At 51.7% G+C, this 20,589-nt stretch overlaps 1 protein-coding gene across 2 annotated transcripts in view; it reads left to right on the top strand.

Annotated features, from left to right (window-relative positions):
- The window catches only part of BATF2 (basic leucine zipper ATF-like transcription factor 2), a 32,305-nt gene extending 12,882 nt beyond the window's left edge, over window positions 1-19,423 (top strand). The window contains exons 2-5 of one of the 2 annotated variants that reach the window (XM_077962417.1): window positions 9,438-9,554; window positions 9,955-10,220; window positions 12,547-12,648; window positions 17,537-19,423. In XM_077962417.1, coding sequence (XP_077818543.1) covers window positions 10,182-10,220; window positions 12,547-12,648; window positions 17,537-18,322 — 927 coding nt within the window. In that variant the 5' untranslated portion in view covers window positions 9,438-9,554; window positions 9,955-10,181 and the 3' untranslated portion in view covers window positions 18,323-19,423. Of the gene's footprint in view, window positions 1-9,437; window positions 9,555-9,954; window positions 10,221-12,546; window positions 12,649-13,547; window positions 13,621-17,536 lie in introns of both variants that reach the window. The other variant, XM_077962418.1, reaches the window with a different exon arrangement.
- Window positions 19,424-20,589: the final 1,166 nt, after the last annotated feature.

The following is a 20,589-nucleotide window of genomic DNA, read 5'->3' on the forward strand; positions in this document are numbered from 1 at the left end:
GTTGCCCAGGTTGGTCTTGAACTCCTGGGCTCAAGTAATCCTCCTGCCTTGGCCTCCCAAAGTGCTGGGATTATAGGGTGTGAGCCACAGCGCCTGGTTAAGTTCCTTCATTTTACACATGAGGAAACAGGTCCAGAGAGGGCACAAGGCTGTCTGAGACATTGAAGCTTGGTGCACGTGAGCTGCAGGTGAACTCAGCTCTCTAGAGAACCCCATCCCCAGACTTTCTTCCGGATGGGGCTCCCTTTCCAGCTCCTGGGACCCTGGTCTGGGGCTTCTGGGAATCAGTCCTGCTCCTGCAGACCCACAACAGGTACAAATGCTCCCTGCCCTCTAAGGGTGTCCTGTGCCCCTGTTATTTCCACTCCAGGCCCCAGGATGTTTGTTGGATTGAAGGGGTGGCCTACCTCTCCACACCTGTGGGCGTTTCTCGTTAGGTGGAACAAGAGACTTGAGAAAGGAAATAAGACACAGAGACAAAGTATAGAGAAAGAAAAAGTGGGCCCAGGGGACCAGCGCTTAGCATACAGAAGACCCACGCCCGCACCGGTCTCTGAGTCCCCTCAGTATTAAAGAAAAGGAAGCGGCAGGATAATAGGATCATTATAGGGAGAAAGTCAGCAGTAAGACATATGAATAAAGTTCTCTGTGACATGAATAAGTTTAAGGAAAAGTGCTGTGCCTTGATATGCAGATGCAAACATCTCCATAAACCTTTTTAGTGCATAAAGAGCAGCATTGCTAGCAAGTCCCGCCTTTCGCCCTAAGGTGGTTTTCTCCTTTCTTAGTAAACAGAACATACAATCGGGTTTTACACCGAGATGTTCCATTGCCCAGGGACGGGCAGGAGACAGATGCTTTTCTCTATCTCAACCGCCAACATCCGCCAAGAAGCCTTCTTTCCTCTTGTACCGGTCCTCCTCAGCACAGACCCTTCACGGGTGTCAGGCTGGGGGACGATCAGGTCTTTCCCTTCCCACGAGGCCACATTTCAGACTACCACATGGGGAGAAACCTTGGACAATACCTAGCTTTCCTAGGCAGAGGTCCCTGCGACCTTTGGCAGTGTACGTGTGGCTGGGTACTTGAGATTAAGAGAATGGTGATGACTTTTAACCAGCAAGCTGCCTTCAGGCACTTGTTTAACAAAGCACACCCTGCACAGCCCAAAATCCTTTAAACCTTGAGTCACCACAGCACATGTCTCTTGCAAGGACAAGGTTGGGGGTAGGGTCACAGATTACCAGCATCTCAAATACAGAACAAAATGGAGTCTCTTATGTCTGCTTCTTTCTGTATAGACACAGTAACAGGCTGATCTTTCTTTCTTTTCCCCACATTGGATCAGTGAGGAATAACATGAGAAGAGCACAGGGAGGCTGCAGCAGAACCTGGGTTTGCCTGTCTCCGCTGCCTCCTTGTACTTGGCCAGTTCCCCTCTTCTTGCCAGGCCTCAGTTTCCCCAGTTGCAAAACAAACTGGAGAATCTCTGGAGTCCTCTGAGGGTGACTGACTGCTGACCTGTGTGGTCAAAGCTCTCCTGCACCCTGGGTGCTGGTTCTGCCAAGGGCAGCGCCGTCTTGTCTGTTGCATTTCAAGTCACTAGCTAGCCTGGGTTGGGCTTCATTTCCCACCCCACTGCACCCCAGCCAGCCCTCCAGTCCCTTGCTCCATGAGCTTGGCTGGCCACTCCCTGGCACCAGCCTCCGCATGAGGCCCTCCCGTCTTTAGGGGTAACTAGGACAAGAGCAAAGGACTTATCCTGTCTGAGGTCACTGGTGACCACTTTCCATACCTTGTTTCAGTCATCAGGGCAGCCCTGGCAAAGTGAGGGAATTAACACCATTTTACAGACAAGGACAGTGAGAACCCAGAAAAACCAAGGGCCTTGTCCAAGCTCACACAGTAGCAGGACAGAGCGAGGATTGAACCCTGGTCTTTTCGGGGCTTCCACTGCCTGGGAAAATCCAGGAGCTATGGTCGCAACTGCCATTTGCAAACAAAGCCCTGGGATGCTCTCAGACTCTTCAGAGCTCAGCTGTTTATAATTTATACTGCCTGCCCATTTCCAGAAGTTCCAGACCACTTCCTGGAAAGATGTGCAAGTACATTAAAGGAATGGCAGAGACTCAGAAGCACAAGGCATTGGAGGTGGCAAAGAGCCAGCAGGAGTGGGGGTTGGGGAGGGGAGTGAGCGTGGGAAGATGCACTGAGGACCAGGCAGTGAAGAGCCCCATAGAGCCCTGGGGAAGTCACTTAGTTCCTGGGAGGCCCAGCTATTTGCAGACTCTTTTTTCATTTTTATTTTTTAACACGGAGTCTCTGTTGTCGAGACTGGAGTGCAGTGGTGCAATCTCGGCTCACTGCAACTTCTGCCTCCCAGGTTCAAGCAACTCTCCTGCCTCAGCCCCCCGAGTAGCTGGAAATACAGGCATGTGCCACCATGCCTGGCTAATTTTTGTATTTTTAGTAGAGACAGGGTTTCACGAGGTTGGCCAGGCTGGTCTCGAACTCTTAATTTGCCAACCTTGGCTTCCCAAAGTCCTGGGATTACAGGTGTGAGCCACCGTGCCTGGCCCAGACTCCATCTTTTTTTTTTTTTTTTTTGAGACGGAGTCTCGCTCTGTCACCCAGGCTGGGGTGCAGTGGCCAGATCTCAGCTCACTGCAAGCTCCGCCTCCCGGGTTCCCGCCATTCTCCTGCCTCAGCCTCCCGAGTAGCTGGGACCACAGGCGCCGCCACCTCGCCCGGCTAATTTTTTGTGTTTTTAGTAGAAACGGGGTTTCGCTGTGTTAGCCAGGATGGTCTCGATCTCCTGACCTAGTGATCCGCCCGTCTCGGCCTCCCAAAGTGCTGGGATTACAGGCTTGAGCCACCGCGCCCGGCCCCAGACTCCATCTTTAATGAGCACTGAAATGTGCTGGGCACAATGTGCTGAAAGTAAGTCTGTTTTTCTCTCCCCACGCCCTGGGGAGTCCCCATGATGTGGCTTCCCCTGTCTCTGCCCAGCATTCAGTACATCTGGAATCATCCTTTGGCAAGCCCTTGCTTTCCTGTCCACGGGTCCCTGACTGCTGGGACCTTCTTCCACATCTTGGGCAGCTGTGAAACAATGGACAGGAAGAGTGCTGGGCTTGGTATCAGAGGCAGGGGGGCATTGGAGTCTATCAACCTGGGGAGGTGACCAGGGTCCAGGATGTGCTGCTGAGTGGCAGTTTCCTCATGTCGGAAGCTGAGCTGAAATCAACTGGCATCTACTCACCCTTCTTCTGCCAACAGTACCCAATGCCCTGGGGAACTGCCCCTTCTTCACCCCTAGTCCCTATGGTTTAGATGGGGCTGACCCCAACCCTGGGCTCCAGGATGGGCTTGAAGTCCTGGCCTTGCCAATCTCACCTGGTCACAGTGATTGATGTCAGGAATAGGCACATGACCCAAGCCAGACGAAGGAAGGCCAAGCCTGGGACTTTTGTTGTAGCTACTGGGAAAGTGGGAGGGGCTGGGGATGTGCCCCTGCTGGGGTGCTGTGAAGCTGGTGTTTCTGGTGGTCATCCTACTGCCATGAGCGGGCTTTGCCTGAGAATGTAGCCAGCCCGGAGGACAAATAGAGGAAGAGTCTGACTCCCGATGACATCGTTTGGGCATCGTGTCTGAAGCTGGTACACTCTAGACTTGGTAGTAACTTAGATCATCTATAAGGGAAAGAGACTCCTCTAACACAGATATCTGCTACCTCCCAGGGAAGGTTTCACGAGCAGCTGCATGGAGAATACTTCACTTACGGCCGGGTGTGGTGGCTCATGCATGTAATCCCAGTCTCTTGGGAGGCTGAGGCGGGAGGATCACGAGGTCTGGAGTTCGAGACCAGCTTGGCCAAAGTGGTGAAACCCTGTCTTTACTAACAATACAAAAATTAGCGGGATGTTGGCCGGGTGCGGTGGCTCAACCCTGTAATCCCAGCACTTTGGGAGGCCGAGGCGGGTGGATCACGAGGTCAGGAGATCGAGACCATCCTGGCTAACATGGTGAAACCCCGTCTCTACTAAAAATACAAAAAACTAGCCGGGCATGGTGGCGGGCGCCTGTAGTCCCAGCTACTCAGGAGGCTGAGGCAGGAGAATGGCGTAAACCCGGGAGGCGGAGCTTGCAGTGAGCCAAGATCGCGCCACTGCACTCCAGCCTGGGTGACACAGCGAGACTCCGTCTCAAAAAAAAAAAAAAAAAAATTAGCGGGACGTGGTGGTGTATGTATGTAATCCCAACTACTCAGGAGGCTGAGGCAGGAGAATTGCTTGAACCCAGGAGGTGGAGTTTGCAGTGAGTCAAGGTTGCGCCACTGTACTCCAGCCTGGGTGACAAGAGCAAAATCCTGTCTCAAAAAAATTTTTTAAAAAGGCTGGGTGTGGTGGCTTACGCCTGTAATCCCAGCACTTTGGGAGGCAGAGGCAGGTGGATCACTTGAGGCCAGGAGTTTGAGACTAGCCTGGTCAACATGGTGAAAACCCGTCTCTGCTAAAAATACAAAAGTTTTGCTGGGTGTGGTGGTGTGTGCCTGTAGTCCCGGCTACTTAGGAGGCTGAGCCAGGAGAATCGCTTGAACCCGGGAGGCGGAGGTTGCAGTGGGCTGAGATCGTGCCACTGCACTCCAGCCTGGGCGACAGAGCAAGACTCCATCAGAAAGAGAGAGAGAGAGAGAGAGGGAGGGAGGGAGGGAGGGAAGGAAGGAAGGAGGGAAGGACAAAATACAAGCCTGTTGTTACATGAATAAAAATTAATCAGATATGTATTGAGTGCCTTTGTTAAGTTTAACAGATGTTTATGTGACTTAACTGTGGGCCGTGCACTGTTCTAAGCCCTTTACACAAATTACTTAAATCCTTCTATTATGGCCGGGCGCGGTGGCTCACGCCTGTAATCCCAGCACTTTGGGAGGCCGAGGCGGGCGGATCACAAGGTCAGGAGATCGAGACCACGGTGAAACCCCGTCTCTACTAAAAATACAAAAAATTAGCCAGGCGCGGTGGCGGGCGCCTGTAGTCCCAGCTACTCAGGAGGCTGAGGCAGGAGAATGGCGTAAACCCAGGAGGCGGAGCTTGCAGTGAGCCGAGATCGCGCCACTGCACTCCAGCCTGGGCGACAGAGCGAGACTCCGTCTCAAAAAACAAAACAAAAACAAACAAACAAAAAAATCCTTCTATTATCCCCATTGGCCAAGCATGGTGGCTCATGCCTATAATCCCAGCACTTTGGGAGGCTCAGGTTGGCGGATCACCTAAGGTCAGGAGTTCGAGACCAGCCAGGCCAACATGGTGAAACCCCATCTCTACTAAAAATATAAAAATTAGCTGGGCATGGTGGCTTGCACCTGTAATCCCAGCTGCTTGGGAGGTTGAGGCAGGAGAATCACTTGAACCCAGGAGGTGGAGGTTGCAGTGAGCCGAGATCATATCACCTCACTCCAGCGTGGGAGACAGAGCAAGACTCCGTCTAAAAAAAAAAAAAAGCCGGGCGTGGTGGTTCACGCCTGTAATCCCAGCATTTTGGGAGGCCGAGGTGGGTGGATCACCTGAGGTCGGGAGTTTGAGACCAGCCTGACCAACATGGAGAAACCCCATCTCTACTAAAAATACAAAATTAGCCGGGCGTGGTGGCACATGCCTGTAATCCCAGCTACTACGGAGGCTGAGGCAGGAGCATTGCTTGAACCTGGGAGGCAGAGGTTGCGGTAAGCCGAGATCGTGCCATTGCACTCCAGCCTGGGCAACAAGAGTGAAACTCCATCTCAAAATAAAAATAAAATAAAAATAAAAAAACAAGGTGAGCGCAGTGGCTCACGCCTGTATTCCCAGCACTTTGGGAGGCTGAGGCAGGCAGATCACGAGGTCAGGAGATCAAGACCATCCTGGCTAACATGGTGAAACCCCATCTCTACTAAAAATACAAAATATTAGCCGGGCATGGTGGCGGGCACCTGTAGTCCCAGCTACTCAGGAGGCTGAGGCAGGAGAATAGTGTGAACCCGGGAGGCGGAGCTTATAGTGAGCCGAGATCGCCCCACTGCACTCCAGCCTGGGCGACAGAGCGAGACTCCATCTCCAAACAAAAACAAAAACAAAAATCAAACAAAAAACCCCACAAAATTGTATGTTTCTGTTTGCCATAAAGACAACCACTATAACATATCATCCCCATTTTACAGATGAGGTATAAAGAGGTTTGTTAAGTAACCTTGCCCAAGAACAAGTTCCAGGTCTTAGGATAGAGCCTGCCCATCCTTCATTGTCCCTTCAAAAGAGCTCCTGCTCTGGAAATCCTTCCCTGACCTCCCCAGCAGAAAGTGACCTCCCCAGTGGGAAGTTCTATGACAGGAAGTGCCTTCCTCAACAGGCGTGTCCCACACACCCTTGGATTGTAAACTCCTCCCAGCTGAGGCTTGGCTCCCACTGAGGTGTGGATGGGAAGTCAGTAGCCAGTCAGCACTGCCAGCAACTTACTGGCCTCTTTTTCTGCTTTCATCTGTAGCTTTCTGGAGGTGCTCTGAGAAGGCCATGCCTAATATGACCTAATCCCTAATATGAGGGATGCACATGGTGGAAGGACCTAGACTGAAGGGCCGTCATCTTCAGCAGCTGGAGATCTGAGCGTCTGTCTAACCCCAGAAGTGTGGGAAAGAATGGGGACAGGGTAGGGGCTGGACACAGTGGCCAAGATTGCACCACTGCACTCTAGCCTGGGTGACAGAGTGGGACTCTGTTTCAAAAAAAAAAAAGTGGGGGCACAGGGCTTAAATGCATCCTGGCTTCTCCCAAAACAGTAGTGTGACTTTCTCTTCCCTCTACCTCAGTTTCTTCACTAGTAAAATGATGAAGTTGGTTGAGGAGAGCCCACTAGGAACCCAGAGCAGGTCCTGTGGGAATGAGCGAAAAGTTTCTTTCCTCAGAAAAGTTTTGGGGTTCCTGGGTGGCAAGCTGCCTGCTGGACTTTAACTCATTAATTCATTAACTGAGCGTCTATTATGTGAAGGCAGTGTTTGAAGCACTGAGGACCCTTCAAAGAACCAGTCCTGCCATGCAGGAGCTCATTGGTAGGTGTGGTATTTGGGAGGCCTCCAACCCTCCACCCACTGGGGCTGCTGGCTCTGGACTAATGGACTAGGCCTTTCCAAGCAGGGTGTGGAGCAGGACTGAGGCCTGGAAGAGAGAGGTTGTGTTCTCCCTGCAGCCCTGCCCCTCCTGTGGGGTGACCTTGCCCCTCTGGGCATTAGTTTCCTCACCCTCTTTTTATGGACTGAAAGTTTGTGTCCCCTGCAAACTCACACACTGAAGTGCCAACCCTTGGTAAGATGGTATTTGGAGGTGGGGCCTTCAGGAGGTAATTGGCTGAGATAAGGTCGTGAGGGTAGGACCCTACCATGGGGTGAATGTCTTTATAAGAAGGCAGAGAGACTATCTGAGAACACGGTAGGAGTGCCACCATCTTCCAGCCAGGAAGAGGCCTTGCCAGGAGCTAAACCTACCAGTACCTTGCTCTTGGATTTCTCAGCCCTCAGAACTGCGAGAAATAAAAGTGTCATTAAGCCACCCAGTTTCTGGTATTGCATTATAGCAGCCTGAGCTGACTGAGACACCGTCTAAGGCAAGGTCAGATTGGATGGTCCCACCAGCCTGGGAGAAGTCTCCCACAGCCATTCCTAGTTAAACATTACCCACTCCCCCTCCTTCCCTCCCTCCCTGCCACTCCCTCTCCCAGCCGCTTCCTTAGGAAGCCATAAATGCTGCCTTCTTTGGTCTTCTCCCAGGGCTGTGGTGTTGTGGGAAGAGCTACACCTGCTGTCTCACCTCTGTCAGAAGCTGAGATCTGGAGAAGAAAGATTGGGGGTCCGGGGTGGGGGCTGGGATCTGGAGTGGGGACACTAGCCCCTACACACACACACACACACACACACACGTGCGGGTGTTTCTTCTTAGTCACATCATGCATAAGGCACCTGCAGATCCTCCCAGGGGAGCTCATAGGCTGGCTTAATGAGCCCTTCAGGTGCCTGCCTCAGGCAAGATGCCCCAGCCTTCCTGGTTTCTGGGAAACAATAATTCAGAGAAACAGGGATGGCCTCACTGCGTGGGGCATCCCACTTCAGCCTCTGCCCCCAGGCCCCTCAGAAACTAGGAGGGCAAGGCCCAGCTGTTATGCCCAATCCCACCCACCCAGGCATTTTAAATTAGGAGCCTGCATTAATAATCTTAGAATCCAGAATATGACACCACAAATCTCAGGAGGGGGATTCCTTGCCGCATAGTACTTTACAATATCCCAAGAGCTTTCTTCTCATTTCATTCTTTCCCATCTTCAAAACAACTGTTAAATAGGTATCATTTCTTTGTAATTGCCAGCATATATTTGAAGACACTGAGGCTCCAGGTGATAAACTGGGTGAGTGGAGTGCCAGGACTGAGAGTCAAGTCTTTTGACTCTGAAACCCAGACTTGCTTTATGCCTGGTTCTAAGGATAGCAGGGGACTGCACTCTCCACATTGCTGCCCATGACAGACATCACTAATCGATCATGGTGTGGCAGACATTGCTAATCAACTGCAGTACTCTTTTTTACTAAGCTCAGAGGTGTCCATGACTCTTTAAAACAACATTCCAGGGAGGGATTGCATTGGGACTTATACCTGATGTAAATGATGAGTTGATGGGTGCAGCACACCAACATGGCACAAGTATACATATGTAACAAACCTGCACGTTATGTACATGTACCCTACAACTTAAAGTACAATAATAATAAATTAAAAAAAAAAAAAAAAAAAACAACATTCCAGCCACCATCACCTATCAGAAGATCATACCTGTATTTGCCATTCTTGTGACCCCACATCATCAGCCATGAACCCTCAGGTCTCAGGTACAACCCCAAGATGCTCTAGTCACCAGACCATAGGACTCTACAGACTGCGTGCATGCTGTTCTTGGACAGGAATTACTGGCCTCTCTGGCCCCCAAACAGATGCCCCATCCAAGTGTGGTCCCTCTTAGAGATACAGCAACCATGCAGATATGCCTGGGGCTTCAGGGTTTGCTAGGTCTTTATTTTTTAATTTTTAATTAATTAATTTTTTGAAACAAGGTCTTGTATTGCCCAGGCTGGAGTGCAATAGCAAGATTATAACTCACTGCAGCCTTGAACTCCTGGGCTCAAGTGATCTCCCATCTCAGCCTCCTGAGTAACTGGGAATACAGGTGTGTGCCACCATGCCCAGCTAATTTTTTTTGTTGTTGTTTTAGTAGAGATAAGGTCTTGCCATGTTGTCCAGGCTGGTCTCAAACTCCTGAGCTCAAGTGATCCTCCTGCCTTGGCCTCCCAGAGTACTTGGATTACAGGCATGAACCACTGCATCTGGCGTAACAAAATTGTTTTTATCCCCACTTTACAGATTTGGAAACAGAAACACAGATGAAATTACGAACCCAAGTCACGTAGCTTGGAAGTTGGGCTCCTAACCACTGGACATCCATCTTTCCACTGCTACGCAGTCTGTTGTACGAAAACAGTAATGTATCCATCTGTTCTATCCAACGGCCATTGCTTATTTTTGCAGACATGCTTCCATAGTGGTCTCAGAAGGTTTGGGGGTGGTTGTATTATCTGGCTTAGTTCCTGTAATGAGCCTGGGAGTGGGTAGTTGTACCATCCTGCAGCCCTTACGGATGAGAAAACTAGGGCTCAGAGAAGGAGAGTCACTTTCTGAAAGCTGGACAGCTCCAATGTGGGCTGTGATCCAGTTCCAATTCCAGAGCTCAAGGGCTGTCTACCCCACATGAGCCTCAGTCCCCACTGGCTTCTCCTCTCATCTCAGTCCCTGGCTGCCTGCCCTCCCTCCCCCGGAACACCCTCCTCACACCTGGCCTTTGGTCTTCCCTCCTCTCCACCCTCCACCATCCTCTTTCCAGAGAAGGGGCCCAACCGGAAGACCAGTTCATGTTAGGAAATTCTAACCACGTGAACAAGCCTGAGCCAGGGATTCTGAGCAACTGGTGGCTTTAGGAGAAACTGAAACTTGGCCCTCTGGGGGCGGAGTGGCCACTGGGGATTTAAAGAGCCACCAGTTCCTTAGGCCTCCAGAGGGCACTGAGAAGTCACAGCTGCTGAGGGACGACTCTGCTTCCCTGCCTAAGCCATGCACCTCTGCAGGGGCAATGGGCTGCTGACCGGGACAGTGAGTACAGGGGATTGGGGATCGGGGGTGAGAAGGGGAGCATCCCAAGGGTTCTCAGTGCCCAGGCAGTGAGGGCTGCAGTCAGGAGCTCCTAGTCCCAGCTCCATACTCTTAGCAGTGTGACAGACGGCTCTGCATGCCCCTCTCTGGGCCTCACTTTCCTCCCCTGAAGTCGGGATTGGAATGAGTTGTTTCCAGCTCTCACATTGCAGGTCCAGCCTTTGGTTTAGAACTTGACCTCTGTGTACTTGCTCTCCCCTAACGTACCTGGTCCCCCCTCACTACCCTCACAGCAGCCTTTCCTTCCTTCTCCATATAACCCAGGCCGGTTGGCCGTGGTGGCTCACGCCTGTAATCCCAGCCCCTTGGGAGGCCGAGGCAGACAGATAACATGAGGCCAGGAGTTCAAGATCAGCCTGGGCAACACGGCAAAACCCCGTCTCTACTGAAAATACAAAAATTAGCCGGGTTTGGCAGGGCACGTGTGTAGTCTCAGCTACTCGAGAGGCTGAGGCAGGAGAACTGCTTGAACGCGGGAGATGGAGGTTGCAGTGAGCTGAGATTGTGCCACTGCACTCCAGCATGGGCGACAGAGAGAGACTCTGTCTCAATAAAATAAAATAGGCCAGGCTCGGTGGCTCACACCTGTAATCCCAGCACTTTGGGAGGCTGAGGCGGACAGATCACCTGAGTTCAGGAGATTGAGACCATCCTGGCCAACATGGTGAAACCCCGTCTCTACTAAAAGTACAAAAATTAGCTGGGCGTGGTGGTGCATGCCTGTAATCCTAGTTACTCAGGAGGCTGAGGCAGGAGAATTGCTTGAACCTGGGAGGTGGAGGTTGCAGTGAGCCGAGATCATGCCACTGCACTCCAGCCTGGGTGACAGAGAGAGACTCTGTCTCTAAAATAAAATAAAATAAAATAAAAATATTCCCTGGGCCATGGTTTCCCTTGGAGGCTCTGCCCATCTCACAGGAGCCCCATTCACTCTCCATGGGTCCTGTCTCAGCCTTTAGTCTCTTGGTGCCCCAGTGTTACAGTGAGCCTGGCATGGACATGGCCCCAGGGAGCATATGGCCAGGGTGGAGCTGTGGCAGGAGCCTAGGAGCATTCAGAATTTGCGGCCAGGGTGGCCAGGGCCTTGCCTGAGGTCCTTACCCTCAAACAACATGCCCCAGAGAGACTTGGGGGAGAGGGCTGGGCTGTGAGCTCTCCAACAGTCCCTCTTGCTCTGACTTTGCAGAGCTCTGGACATTTAGGTAAAATATTTTATCTAAGTTTCATTCACCCCAGGGTACAAGGTGGTCACAACTGTCAACCTTTGAGTCCACTCTTCCACCAGAGTAAACCCTTCATTCATTCATCCTTCGCTACCACCCCACTGCGATGTGAGCAATTTGAGGACAGGCATTTGTGTGTATTTTGTTTGCTATTGTGTCCCCCTAGCTTATTGCCTGGAACATAGTAGGAGCTTATACATGTTTGTTGAGTAAGTGAATATCTGCTTTGGGCTTGAGCTGGGCTGGGCACAGGGAACATCTGCCCTCATGGAGCTCACAGGGAAGTTCACACCTTGGTGTGGAAATCATGGCAGTGAGAAGAATGGAAGCTGAGCTTTATGCCACGCCAGCTCTGGGCTGCCTGCCGCATGGGCTTTACCCCTCTGCTGTAGTGCTTCCATTGCAGGGATGGGGCAATTGGGTTCAAGAATGTGGGGCTTGGCTGGGCGCGGTGGCTCACACCTGTAATCCCAGCATTTTGGGAGGCCAAGGCTGGTGAATCACCTGAGGTCAGGAGCTCGAGATCAGTTTGAGACCAGCCTGGCCAACATGATGAAACCCCATCTCTACTAAAAATACAAAAATTAGCCAGGCATGGTGGCAGGCTCCTGTAGTCCCAACTGCTTGGGAGGCTAAGGCAGGAGAATTGCTTGAACCCGGGAGTCAGAGGTTGCAGTGAGCCAAGATTGTGCCGCTGTACTACTCCAGCCTGGGCAATAGAGCGAGACTCTGTCTTAAAAAAAAACAGAAAAAAGAATGTGGTGTTTGAAGTCAGCTCTGTCTGAATTTGAATCTCAGGCTTCCCATCTTCCCTGTTTGCCCTCCCACCCTCCACGTGAGCTATGAGCAGGACACGGAGTGAGGCTGGCATTCCAACACGGTGTGCAGTGCCTGCTCTAGGGGTGCCAAGGGAGCTTCTGGGAGAACAAAGACCCTTGGGAACTTGACTCAAGGGGAAAGACTTGGCTTTACAAATGGCAGGCCAGGATGGAGGGCACAAGGCCTGACCGCGCCCCCTGAGTCCTCTGCCTCGTGCCCCTCAGGACCCTGAGGAGCAGCAAAGGCAGCTGAAGAAGCAGAAGAACCGGGCAGCCGCCCAGCGAAGCCGGCAGAAGCACACAGACAAGGCAGACGCCCTGCACCAGGTGCGGACAACCCTTTTCCTTGTCTCTGACTCCACTTACCGGCCCGGTCACCCCTTCTCCACCCCACCTGTGAGCAGACTTTCCCCAACTCCTGCATTTTTCTAGGTCACCTGGGTTTGGGATGAGGAAAGGGTCCTGTGGCTGAGATTTGGAAAGTTCTGGGTGTTGAGTACAAACCATGTACCAGGTACACACCAGGATCCAGGGACACAAAGGGTTATCCTCAGCCCAGCCTTGTCCTAAGGTGTCTGCAGTCTCAGGCAAGGAAGACAGGAAGTGCAGGCAAACAGGGAGACCCCAACACAATGGCCAGCTGAGACACTGGTTAAAATGCAGATTCTAGGCTGGTCACAGTGGCTCACGCCTGTAATCCTAGCACTTTGGGAGGCTGAGGCTGGAGGATTGTTTGAGCTCAGGAGTTCAAGACCAGTCTGGGCAATATAGCGAGACTCTGTCTCTACAAAAATTAAAAAATAGTTAGCTGGGCATGGTGGTGCACACCTGTAGTCCCAGCTACTCAGGAAACTGAGACAGGAGGATCGCTTGAGCCCAGAAGTTCAAGGCTGCAGTGAGCCATGATTGCACCACTGCATCCAACCTGGGCAACAGATTGAGACCCTGTCTGTAGAAGAAAAAAAAAAAGTGGATTATTCTTCCTCTGCCAGCTCCCACCTCATGAGGCCAGGTGGGGCCCAAGGACCTGCATGGTAATCTGTGATTAACCACTCAGGGGTCAGAGTTCAGGAGGTGGCCAAGACCATACTGTGAGAACTGTGGTTCAGGGTTAAAATGGGCGGGGTTTCCAGTCCCAGTTTCAAGTTGCTTCCTTTACTGAGCTTCATGCTCATCTGAAAATACCATAGATGGTGGCTTAAACAACAGACGTTTATTTCTCACAGTTCTGGAGGCTGGGAAGTCCAAGATCAAGGCGCCGGCCAATTCGGTTCCGGGTGAGGGTGCTCTTCCTGACTTGTAAGTGGCTGCCTTCTCACTGTGTGCTTATGGCCTCCCAGTGCACATGAGAGGACAGAGTGATCTCTTTCCCTTCCTCTCCTTTTTGGGGTTTTTGTTGTTGTTGTTGCTTTTGAGACAGAGTCTCACTCTGTTGCCCAGACTGGAGTGCAGTGGCGCCACTTGGCTCACTACAACCTCTGCCTCCTGGGTTCAAGTGATTCTCCGGCCTCAGCTTCCTGAGTAGGTGGGATTACAGGCATGCGCCACTACGCCCAGCTAATTTTTGTTTTTCAGCAGAGGTGGGGTTTCACCATGTTGGCCAGGCTGGTTTCAAACTCCTGGCTTTAAGTGATCTGCCTGCCTCAGCCTCCCAAAGTGCTGGGATTACAGGCGTGAACCACCGCACCTGGCCCCCTCCTTTTTGTTTTAATTTTTTATTCATTTATTATTTATTTATTCTTTCTTTTTTATGTCTTCATATTCTTTATTTTTTAATAGAGATGGGGGTCTTGCTATGTTGCCCAGGCTGGTCTTGAACTCCTGTGCTCAAGCAATCCTCCCACCTCCATGTCCCAAAGTGCTGAGATTACAGGCACGAGCTACCATGCCTGGCCCCTTCCTCTTTTTTTTTTTTTTTTTTTTTAGAGGGTCTTGCTCTGTTGTCCAGGTTAGAGTACAGTACACGATCTTAGCTCACTGCAACCTCAGCTTCCCAGGCTTAAGCGATCCTCCTCACCTCAGTCTCCCGAGGGGCTGGGACTACAGGCATGCACCACCACACTTGGCTAATTTTTGTATTTTTTGTAGAGACAGAGTTTCTCCATGTAACCCAGGCTGGTCTTGAACTCCTGGACTCAATTGATCCACCTACCTCGGCCTCCCAAAGTGCTGTGCTGGGATTACAGGCTTCAGCCACTGCTCCCGGTCTCCCTTCCTCTTCTTATAAGGACACCAATCCTATCAGATTAGAACCCTATCCTCTATCCTAGGACCTCATTTAATCTAAATTACCTTCTAAGAACCTTATCTCTAAATGTAATCACATTGGGGATAATGGCTTCGACATATAATTTTTGGAGGGAACACAATAGGGTCCATAGCACATAGGTGGTGGCACTGAGTGGTCTAAAGAGGAGATGAGCAAGGCGCAGTGGCTCACGCCTGTAATCTCAGCACTTTGGGAGGCTGAGGTGGGTGGATTACTTGAGGCCAGGAGTTCGAGACCAGCCTGGCCAACATGGTGAAACCCCATCTCTACTAAAATACAAAAATTAGCCAAGCACGTAGCTAATTAGGCAGTCCCAGTAGCTGGGATTACAGGGACTTGGGAGCTAATTAGCCAATCTCAGTAGCTGGGGCAGGAGAATTGCTTGAACCTGGGAGGCAGAGGTTGCAATGAGCTGAGGTCATGCCACTGCACTTCAGCCTGGGCAACAGAGAGAGACTCTGCGGGCGGATCATGAGGTCAGGAGATCGAGACCATCCTGGCTAACATGGTGAAACCCCCGTCTCTCCTAAAAATACAAAAAATTAGCTGGGCGTGGTGGCTGTGATCCTGGCTACTCAGGAGGCTGAGGCAGGAGAATGGCGTGAACCCGGGAGGTGGAGCTTGCAGTGAGCCGAGATCAAGCCACTACACTCCAGCCTGGGCGACAGAGCCAGACTCCGTCTCAAAAAAAAAAAAAGAACTTTGAGTCCAGGGCCAAAACAACAAAGAAAAAGGCGATGAAGCCTGAGCTTAAGAACAAATGGGCGTTTTCCCAGAGGATGAAGGTCAGAAAACACATTGGGAACAAATGACACAGTGCTGGCACAGGCGTGGGGAGCAGCAACCTGTAGACCAGGTGAGAGTGAGAACTGGTGCTCAGAATGGTGCCTAGGAGACCCATGCATTCGTTTATTCCTTCCTTCTGGAAATGCCTATTGAGCGTCTCCCGTGTGCCAGACACAGTTCTAAGCACTGGATATAGAGCTGTAGACACAGTAGACAAACGCCCACCCTAGCCTCACCCCACAGGGCTTATATTCTCCTGGGGAAGCCAGACCCACAGACAAAAAGTCCCTCGAGTGGTCAGGATGTCAGATGGTGTTAAATCCTGTCAGGAAAACTAAAACAGGGAAGAGGAAAGGGACGAAATTGAAATTGTCACTCCTTGAGCCTCCTGAAGGTAGCAAATGAATGAATAAATGAATGAGTGAGTGACTCAGTTCCTGGAGGTCTTTGGAGAATTTAGGTGAAGGGTGACCTAATGATACATTTTAGAAATGTCCATAATTCCAGCTGTGGGCGGTGGCTCGCCCCTGTAATCCCAGCACTTTGGGAAGCCAAGGCTGGCGGTCACGAGGTCAGGAGTTCGAGACAAGCCTGACCAACATGGTGAAACCCCATCTCTACTAAAAATACAAAAATTAGCTGGGCATGGTGGTGCACACCTGTAGTCCCAGCTACTCGGGAGGCTGAGGCAGGAGAATCATTTGAACCCAGGAGGCGGAGGTTGCAGTGAGCTGAGATCGCGCCATTGCACTCCAGCCTGGGCGACAAAACAAGACTCTGTATCAAAAAAAAAAAAAAATTCATCATTCAACGTGCAGAAACCAGTCTGGGAATGGGGCCGGTGGCTTTCAGGCCTGTTAGAACTTTGAGTCCAGGGCCAGGCACGGTGGCTCACGCCTGTAATCCCAGCACTTTGGGAGGCTGAGGTGGGCGGATCATGAGGTCAGGAGATTGAGACCATCCTGGCTAACATGGTGAAACCCCGTCTCTCCTAAAAATACAAAAAATTAGCCGGGCGTGGTGGCTGTGATCCTGGCTACTCAGGAGGCTGAGGCAGGAGAATGGCATGAACCCGGGAGGTGGAGCTTGCAGTGAGCTGAGATCGAGCCACTGCACTCCAGCCTGGGCAACAGAGCCAGACTCTGTCTCAAAAAAAAAAAAAAGACCTTTGAGTCCAGGGCCAAAACCACATTTTTATGCAAAACACCCTTGCAACTTCTTCTTTCAAAGTGTCCAGAAAAGGGGACGGGGGGTGACTGAAGGAAGTTGTTCAATGTATTCAGCCCTGTGTGAGATGTGGACATAAAATTCTTTCTGCATTTTTACTACTATTGTCATCATAAATGGTTATTTAGAACTGCACATTGATTGTGTCTCAGGGGTTCTCAGAACCGGCATTCAGCAGAATAGAACTTAATAAATGCTGATTCAGGGATGCAGAATCGAACACACTCGTGCTATCAACCTGTAAAACAATCTCCTGAATCCTCCCACAGTGCTCGTAGGGGCGAGTTCTGGGCCCTCAAAAGATCTGGCACTGGCAATAAGCAATCTAGGACAGAATGACATCAAAGTTGCCACGGGAAGGCCCTGTTGGGATTTGCACGGGGAAGGGCGGCGGAAGGGTGTCCAGGCAGAGGAAACAGGAAATGTGGCCAGGAAGCAGAGTTCATGTGAGGGTCAGGAAGGGAGGGGAGAAAGAAAGAAGGCGGGAGAGAGAATACCAGAGGTCTGAGCTGCGGCCACCACACACGCCTGGAATTCTACCACAGGGAATTTGGTGGGTGCCTCTAAAGGGCTTTAACCTGCAATTAATGACACGGTTGCTGAATGGCTCCTGTGGGCGAGGGAATAGGTGGTTTGGGGGGCACATGGGTTGGAGGCCCATGGAGATACCAGGTGAGAAATGGCACTGGCTCTAGGGCACTAGCGGTGGGATGAAAGCAGGTGGATCTGAGCCCCCTCAGGGGGTGGGACAGGGGAGACTTGGTAGGTGGTTATGAAGGGCTGACCAGAGAGTGGCCAAGAGACCCCACTTGGCTATTCCAATGGTGGTGGCATCTGTCTCCTGAAGTTGAGAACCCTGGAAGGGGCCAAGGCTAATGCAGGGCTCCTGACACTGGCTGAGGTTCCCCGCCCCTTCCATCTGCTTCTCTGCAGCAGCACGAGTCTCTGGAGAAAGACAACCTCGCCCTGAGGAAGGAGATCCAGGCCCTTCAGGCCGAGCTGGCGTGGTGGAGCCAGACCCTGCACGTGCATGAGCGCCTGTGCCCCATGGACTGTGCCTCCTGCTCAGCTCCAGGGCTCCCGGGCTGCTGGGACCAGGCTGAGGGGCTCCTGGGCCCTGGCCCACAGGGACAACATGGCTGCCAGGAGCAGCTGGAGCTGTTCCAGACCCCGGACTCCTGTTCCCCAGCTCAGCCGCTCTCTCCAGGTCCACAGCCTCATGATTCCCCCAGCCTCCTCCAGTCCCGTCTGCCCTCACTGTCCCTTGGCCCCACTGTGGTTGCTGAACCTCCTGTCCAACTGTCCCCCAGCCCTCTCCTGTTTGCCTCACACACTGGTTCCAGCCTGCAGGGGTCTTCCTGTAAGCTCAATGCCCTCCAGCCCAGCCTCACAGCCCAAACTGCCCCTCCACAGCCCCTCGAGCTGGAGCATCCCACCAGAGGGAAGCTGAAGTCCTCTCCCAACAACCCTTCTTCTGACCTGGGGCTTGCATGTCTGCAGAGCAGGGAGCACAAACCTGCTCTCTCAGCGGCTGCTTGGCAAGGGCTGGGTGTGGATCCCAGCCCTCACCCTCTCCTGGCCTTTCCTCTGCTCGCCTCTCTCAAGTCCACTTCTAACCTGGTCTCTGGAGCTGCGTTGGCCCCTTCTTCGGGCTCAGGAAGCAACCTTAGCACACGGGCCTCTCCTCCCTCGCTACTGGGTGCTGCCCTGCGTGGCTGACCAGCTGGCCCAGGATTTCACAGTGGAAAAGGAAGCCACCACTGATGCCTCCCACTGTGACAGGCCCTGTCACCACCAATATCTTATTTCAACCCCACAGTTGACCTGAGAAATCGAGATGATCACTCCACTTTTTCAGACAAGGAAACTGAGGCTCAGGGAAGCCAAGTGACAAGGCCAAGGTCACGAAGCCTTTCTTGGAGCCGGAAACACCACCCTCTGCTCCTCCTTCTCCTGTCCTGGCCCAGGCATCCTAGGGGCTGAAATCCTGGAAACTGAGGGCTGATGTGAGAAGGTTTGTGTGCTGGGATCAGAGAAGGGCTCTCTGCACTCCTACGTGATTCCAGGGCCAGAGCCCTGCGGTCCCAGAAATCATGACCAAGCTGGGGCAGGTCCAGAGTCCAAGCCCTGGTGGGTAGAGGCCAAGTAGAAGCCCGGACTCTTGCTTCCCCTAGTAGTGTTTTCAGTGCCAAGAAGCTGAACCTGCAGGCTGGAGTTGGGGAGAGGCCTGGAACAGGCCCATCTGGGATTTCTACAGCCTGGGTACTCATAGCCACACCAAGGCTTCTGGGAGATTCTGCAGGGTCAGCTCTCCAGGCTGTTCCCAAATAGCTCCCTGCCTCCCCACTGCCCCTAAAACCACAGTGGAAGAGCCATTCATCTCATAAACAAAAAGCAAGAGGAAAGAATGAGGAAGGACCCTGTGCAAGGTTATTTTCAAGCAGTGATGGGCTTGCACCTGACAGCAGGGAGGCTATACCTTTCCTGGTAGCACCCGCCCCTGTGTGGCCCCTAGGCCCCCATTACCCTCAGACCCCGCCTAAGCAGTTCCCTTATTGCTCCTTGGCCTGGGCTAACAGCAGGAAGAGCAGGGCCCAGGACCCAGCGGGAGTTCAGTGATGGTGTCTGCTTCAAGAGGGTGTTTTGCACTCTGACTGCAGGACAAGCATTCTAAGGGGGATTGGGGAGAGAAACCCTGGCTCTTCACCCAGGTTTCACTCACATGTAAATGAAACACTATGTTAGTATTTAACACATTCCTGGATACTGAACACAAGTCTTGGAACATATGTGATGGAAATAAAGTGTTTTGCAATCTTTTCTGCTTTGCCTAGTTGCTTAAACCTCTGGTTGTAACCTATAGAGTCTTTGAAAGAAGAGAGAATAATAGAGATGGGCAACCCCTCATGAACTGGCTAATTAATCTCCCTCCCATACTACAGAAGAGGAAACTGAGGCTCAGAGATGAGATGGACTTGCCCAGGTGTATTAGTCAGTGTTCTCTAGAGAAATAGAACCAATAGAGTGTGTGTGTGTGGAGAGAGACAGAGAGATTTGTTTTGTTTTTTCTGAGATGGAGTTTCATTCTTATCACCTGGGCTGGAGTGCAATGGTGCAATCTCAGCTCACTGCAACCTCTGCCTCCTGGGTTCAAGTGATTCTCCCGCCTCAGCCTCCCGAGTAGCTGGGATTACAGGTGCCCACCACCACGCCGGCTAATTTTTGTATTTTTAGTAGAGGTGGTGTTTCACCATGTTGGCCAGGTTGGTCTCGAACTCCTGACCTCAGGTGATCGGCCCGCCTTGGCCTCCAGCCTGGCTAACAGAGCACTCTGACGTGCCCAGCCTCTGATTTTTAAATTCATTTAAAAAATATTCAGCACCTCTTTTCAAACACTATCCTAGGCATTTGGGATAAAGAAGAGGACAAAACAGACAAAAATGCTTATATTTAGTAGGGAAGTTGGGTCAAGAGGGATAAGACAAGAAAAGAGGAATCAAGAAGGTCATGGTGGAGAAGGTACAATTTAAAATAGGGTGGTCGCCCAGGCACGGTGGCTCACACCTGTAATCCCAGCACTTTGGGAGGCTGAGGTGGGAGGATCACTTGAGGTCAGGAGTTCGAAACTAGCCTGGCCAGCATGGCAAAACACCGTCTCTACTAAAAATACAAAAATTAGCCAGGCATGGTGGCAGGCCCCTGTGATCCCAGTTACGCAGGAGGCTGAGGCACAAGAATTGCTTGAACCTGGGAGGTGGAGGTTGCAGTGAGCTAAGATCACACCACTGCACTCCAGCCTCAGTGACAGAGCGAGACTCAGTCTCAATAAAATAAAATAAAATAAAATAAAATAAAATAAAATAAAAAAGGTGGTCAAGGTCGGTTCAATAGGAAGAGGGTATTTGAAGCCAGGTGTAATGGCTTTAAATCCCAGCACCTTGGGAGGCTGAGGTGGTCAGATCACTAGAGGCCAGGAGTTCAAGACA

This window comes from Macaca mulatta, chromosome 14 (assembly GCF_049350105.2).
Source record: "Macaca mulatta isolate MMU2019108-1 chromosome 14, T2T-MMU8v2.0, whole genome shotgun sequence".
NCBI classification, from domain to species: Eukaryota; Metazoa; Chordata; class Mammalia; order Primates; family Cercopithecidae; genus Macaca; species Macaca mulatta.